Genomic DNA, 6,000 nt, shown 5'->3' with positions numbered 1-6,000 from the left:
GTGAAATAGACAAACTTTCAATGGAAGAAGCTGGATTCTACAATTGTGTGAGTGTCCCTAATGGAGCACCTGCATCAGTTTCTACAAAAGTGTTCAAATCTGATGAAGAGGTTTGTGTGTTTGTCTTTGGGTTGATTTTTTTAATATGTTGATGTATCCTTTCACCCAGTGTTGATAACCAATTTATTTTAGCGAAATATCTCTAACACGATCTGATTTTGTAACCCCTACCTATATACAACAAACAAGCCTTCATGAAATATCCCTTCTCCTTGAGTTAGGAAGCAAACTCACTCCCATCCAAAGAATTCGAACAAATCCTTAATCATTGTGGCCTAAAGAGAAGAGAAGAGAAGAATAGGAACTGACTTTGTCCACTAGTTCTTCAGTGGAGCTCTGTATTGTAAGAAATTTTGACATTACTCTCAATAAAAATTGTCCATCAGATGGTTTGTGATGTTCAATGCCAGAGGACTCTTCTCATGCATCCTTGCTAGAAAGAAGATGATGCTCTGAATCAAGGAGTATGGGTTTATTGGTTATCCAGTGGGTCTTTTATTTTTTACTTTTTATATATTTTTATATAAGATTATTGACAGATATATAATATGATATCAAATGTGATAAAGAAAGATATATGATACATGATCTTATATGTTATGTGATACCAAAAACTAGGAAGACAGTATGCACACATTTTACTAGTTGACACTTGACAGAAATGGTGGCAGCTACTATTTTGAAACTTTGGATCAATTTTCTTTGGTAGGATCATGGGTAACACAGCAGAGATGATTTAGGTAGACATGAGACTTGTGCAAACCTAAGCTAGCATGAAAGGAGAGTAGGTCTACACATTTTTTTTTTGATAGGTAAATGAGCAAATATATTAAAAGCACAAAGAGAGTAGGCCTACACATGGTTCTTTGGAAATAGGGCCCTAGTCTGTAAGTGAATTTAGAGATAACTAAAGCAGTGAAGTTCTTCTATGGTTTGTTATAGAAGTAAGTATGGGTTGCAGAACAATGGTTAATACCCCCTTGGCTGCCATACCTTTTTATCCAAATCCTTGGAAAACCCCTCAGATATCTCTAGTATGCTGGTCATAACCTCTCAGGCCTTTAACTGTAAGAGTGCTATGGTGGCATGCTCTTATTGCTGATGGGTGATTTGGCTGGAAGAATGCCAAGATCTTTGAGGATCAAAGGGACCTATGATAGATAATGCAAAATATTGTTATCTTCTTGACCAGTTGGTTATTGCTTCTATTATTTGAAAGCTGCTTCCATGGGTAGGAATATAGAGGAAATTATTTGTCCAGGAGTCCTCCTTTTGGTGGCATTAAGCTAAGTTTTGATGGTTGTGCTTTTGGTAGCTTCAACTTGGTTGGGCATTAGGGGAGTTTGTTGCATGCACCCTCCAGACTGTTGAAAATCAAGTAGTTGTTAAGGCTGAGCTGTTTTCACTCTTGGAAGATTGATTATGACATCCAATTGGGCATCTTGAGTTTCCTTGTGGAAAGAGATTCCTAAGCGTTTTTTTTTCTTGGTATCATGGGATCAGAATCTCTTGGAAGTTTTGGTGACTGTTTTGAGGAGAATTCAGGCCCTTTTGAGGATTATCATTGCCCCTCCCATTCTAAGAAGGGAGGCTGATCTTTAGTAGTTTTTATTTTATGTATTTTTTTTGGAGGGGTTGGGTGCTTGGTTTGGATCTCTAGTAGTTCTATGTAGTGATAATTTCCTGGTTCTTCCTTCTTTATCTTTCTCTAGCTTCAACTTATACAGGAAAGATACCCCATCCTTCTTTGTAATCTCTGGCCTTTTTACAGTATTTTCCCCTTATCCAAAATATTGAAAAAATGAAAAAAGAATATGCATGTTCTCTTAGCTACTTGGTTGTCATCAATTGATTTCAACTCGAGTCTTGGAGTTGTTATCAATACTGCAATATCAACTGTACAGTATTACTATAAATTTTGGGATTCACTTCTCTTTGCATGAATATATCTATAGATTGCATGATGATACCAATTCTAGGCATCCTCTATTATGCTTTCATAATTTTCTTTTGGCTAAGATTTTCTGTTTGTCCAGTCTCTTAGTTTTATAATTATAAGGCATGTGGCTCAGTTTTTCTTTCATAGTTGGGGTTGCTCTATTCACACATCAGTTTTTGCCCCTTTGTTCCTGATAAATGCGAAGGGTGTTAATGCTTTTTATATACCTTTTGTATAGAGAATTGGATCTGATGCCCCTTCCATATGTTTTGTAAAGCTAGGACACAAAATATCAGTATCTATGGAACTGCAAGGAGTATCTGGAGAAGGTTGGTAAAAGGAGGTTCATGGCTTTCAGTTACAATGAATTAATGCAGAAATGATAGATCTTTTATTTTTTTAATATTATAGGCATCTCGCATTATACTTGCAACTGATGGGGATTCACCTGGTCTTGCCTTAGCTGAAGAACTTGCACGCCGCCTTGGAAGAGAAAGGTTTACATGATTTTGTAATGATATTGTTTACTTTGTTGAAAAAGTTCTGATAACTCCTCATTTTTGTGGCATGGCAGATGTTGGCGAGTAAAATGGCCTAAGAAAAATGAAGTTGATCATTTCAAAGATGCGAATGAGGTTTGATATAAATGTCTGCAGACATAATAATGCAATATTTGTTTAATGTTAAAATTTTAGTTTTATTTATAAGAAAATTTTAGGGTGCTTTGACTAGATTATTTAGTAATAATTTTTTCTTTTCTAGAGGTTTCCCTTCGATATAATACTTTTTGTTATTAATAATTTGATTGAGTTCATTCATGGGGTGAAAATCATCAAAGTTTCTCCATCAAATATTGAGAATGTCTTGCTGCATGTTGTAGCTTATGTATCAATATGAAGTTGATGGACTTTTCTTGTGTTTTCCCTAGTGTGTCCAGTTGTCCCTCCATCATATGTATTATCTTTTGATAATTTCCCCAACTTCATCTGATACCCATTAGCTGTGTTATGTTTATTCTAAGAAATGATAGAGAGTGAAAATGACATTAATTGAGTGGATATATAATAAATGTGATGCAGTAACTGTTGTCTATTCATCTTGCTGTCTGTGATGCATGGTGTGCACTTTAGCTGGCATTCATGCTTGAGATAAACATTTGATTCCCAGGTTCTAACACAAAATATTTGTTCTGGGAATCATTGCATTTTTTTTGGTGTAGGTCTCTCCTGCAAATATCAAAGTTGTAACACTGTTTATTTGTTAAATTATGTTCTCAGGTGCTTATGTATTTAGGACCTGATGCTCTGAAAGAAGTAATTGAGAATGCTGAGTTATATCCTATTCAAGGATTGTTCAACTTTAGCCATTACTTTGATGAGATTGATGCATATTATCATCAAGCTCTTGGTTTTGAGCTTGGTGTTGCAACTGGATGGAGGGGTCTGAATGGATTATACAATGTAAGCACAATATTTCATTTATGTCTTGATTGCTTTTTAAATTTTGTTTTCAACCTTCCTTTGGCTTTGTCATTACTTCTGAAGAATACATTAAATTTAAGTGCACCTTGAAGGTATTGAGTGGTTTGAGAAGAATAGTCAAATGTAAAGTTGGATACATCTGATAAGGATGCTCTGAACTTAAGACTGACAGATATTTTTTTTTAAATCTTAGGCTCAATTTAGTGTTATGATCTATTTGTATTTGAGGAGTTAGTAGTTTGAATCTTCTTAGGATCCATTTGATGAGAGGGTATAATTTTCCTTTTGAATTAAAAAATTGCATTTTGATTCTTATGTTTTATGTGTGAATTCTTCAGGGAAGATGGTGGATAATATCATCTGAAAGTATTGAACTGCATATCTCAAGCTATAAAGGGATCTGGAAATATTTTATTCTTAACATTGAACCCTACCTAGTAATTGAAAACCATTTATTCTTGATGTTGAAGCCTACTCAGTAGCTGAACCTGAGAAAGGGTTAGTTCCATATGCTTGTTCACTGCCTTTATCGATCATCCATCCTGTGACTGGAAGATTAGTTTAATATATCTGGATAAAAGTCTAAAGAAGTAATTTTTTTAATAAATCATTTGATGCCTGGAAGCAGAATACAAACTAGCGGCCCTCATCCCAAATTTCAAAAGGTTCTAGATTGTCTGATAAGAGACTCTCAACTATAACTCCTGCATGAACTGATGCTGAATACTTATGAGCCAGTTGATAGCAGGGAAAAAAAATCTGGCACATTCCTTACCATGACTGATTGGTTGTCAGGAAAATCTATGCTAGTAGTTGTGTAGGTTAAGCTCATGCAATAAAAGAACAATTATTCACAAACTTATGCATCCAAAACTATATTAACACGTGTGTTGATGCCCCCAGTTATTTTGTAAGTGGAAGCTTTTTATATTTTAAATTTTAGTTTTGTGATAATAATACTGTTGCATAATGGGAGAGAGAGAGAGAGCGAGAGAAGGTGAGAGAGAGTGCGCAGGAGAGTGTGATGGTGAGGAGGGGGATGAGGGGTCGGCGCCGCGAAGCAGAAGGAAGGAATGCAAATTCATCGTGGAGTCCAAGGAGTTTGAGATCATTAGGATCGAGAGGAAAGGAAAAATCCAAGTTCTCATTGTGGAGAAGAAGGGAGGGGTCTCGTCATGGGTTCGTTTGGGTTTGAACAGTCTAGGGTTGTTCTTGGAAGGTCTGAACCTCTGTATTAAGGATGAGAAAGAAGCAAGATGGGGAAGGGAGTGGAAGGAACAGGGTCGAACGTTCTATATGTCACGAGGGATAAACAAAGCAGGGGGGTTTATCCGGCTAGGGGTCTCCGATCTAGAGAGGAAGCATTTCTGCATCTTCATCCCGAGAGGCAGAAAGGAAAAGAGGGGGTGGATGACCATGGCGGAGAAGCTTAAAGAGGTGATAGGCTATTTTGTCAGTAAATCTGAAACCCAGGAAGGAAAGGTTATAGGGAAAATTGTTGGGGGGAGTTCGTATGCAACAATAGCAAAACGAGCTCTGTTGGGCAATCAAAACACGATCGTAGTGAAGGTGAGAAGAGAGGAATCGATGGGATTACTGAAGAAGTTAGAACACTGTGTTGTGGCGAGTAGGAAGGGTAACTTAGGGGGAGATGATGATCTTGAGAAGCTGGGACAGCTTTGGGCAAAATCGTGGGAGCTTAAAGGCAGCTTAGGGTTGGCTAAAATGGAAAAGGGAAGGTATCTACTGGACTTTGAAGACTTGGAAGAGGCGCGTCGTGTTGTATCTTCTGGGAATCGCACGATGGAAGGAGTCTAGGTAGGGCTGGATTTTTGGAGTCCGAGGAGTGGGTGCTGGACAGAGGAGGAGAAGGCAAAGGAAATTTGGGTCAGATTATTTGGCCTTCCAGTCTCGCTTTGGAGCCCAGAGATTTTGAAGAAAGTGGGGGACGAATGCGGCGGCTTTATCACAATCGACGAACAAACGAAGACGTTAGGCGAGCTACAGTGGGCCAGAATTTTAGTGAGAAGAAGAGGCGATGCTCGACCGAGTGTTCTGGAAGTCGAAGTGGAGGAGGAGGTCTACGAGGTATCATTATGGTGGGAATGGTGTCCGGTGATAAGGAGGTCTTCCAGACAAGCAGATGGCCGTCGTAGCAGCGAGGTTGGGGGTGAGGAGTCCTCAAGCGCGGAGAAGCGAGTGACGAAGGGGTGGGTGAGCGGGAGGTTCGAGAACCTGCATCCGTCAGATGATGGGACGGGTGAGCAGTGGTCTGATTCGGGTCGGGCTGTATCCAACGTACCCCGAAGCCCAATAATACAGTCTTGGGTTCAATCTGGTGCAGTGCACCACTTAAGCCCAAATGCCAGCCCAAAGGAGTTAAGAGGGGTCGGTGGGCCTGGGCTGAAGAGTGGAGTAATGGGCTTAAAAATGAAAGGGGTGGCTGCAAGTCCAGAAGCAGGCCAGTCGCGTAGGTCTGATGAGGTGGGTTGTTCCATTATAGGCCCAGTCTTGCCATCA

At 39.0% G+C, this 6,000-nt stretch overlaps 1 protein-coding gene across 3 annotated transcripts in view; it reads left to right on the top strand.

Moving 5' to 3' along the window:
- LOC100247126 (twinkle homolog protein, chloroplastic/mitochondrial) overlaps positions 1-6,000 on the top strand; it is a 49,652-nt gene that overhangs the window by 10,337 nt on the left and 33,315 nt on the right. For all 3 annotated transcript variants that reach the window (XR_009464852.1, XM_059734281.1, XM_059734282.1), the window contains 5 exons: positions 1-110; positions 2,281-2,328; positions 2,411-2,496; positions 2,574-2,634; positions 3,277-3,459. The exon at positions 1-110 is cut by the window's left edge and continues 7 nt beyond it. Coding sequence is in view for 2 of the 3 variants with exons in the window: in XM_059734281.1 (XP_059590264.1) it covers positions 1-110; positions 2,281-2,328; positions 2,411-2,496; positions 2,574-2,634; positions 3,277-3,459 (488 nt within the window). In the remaining variant the exon portion in view is untranslated. The remainder of the gene's footprint in view (positions 111-2,280; positions 2,329-2,410; positions 2,497-2,573; positions 2,635-3,276; positions 3,460-6,000) is intronic.

This window comes from Vitis vinifera, chromosome 18 (genome assembly GCF_030704535.1).
Source record: "Vitis vinifera cultivar Pinot Noir 40024 chromosome 18, ASM3070453v1".
Classification (NCBI taxonomy): domain Eukaryota; kingdom Viridiplantae; phylum Streptophyta; class Magnoliopsida; order Vitales; family Vitaceae; genus Vitis; species Vitis vinifera.
The sequence above is the reverse complement of the archived record's forward strand: the minus strand, read 5'-3'. Positions and strand labels throughout refer to the sequence as shown.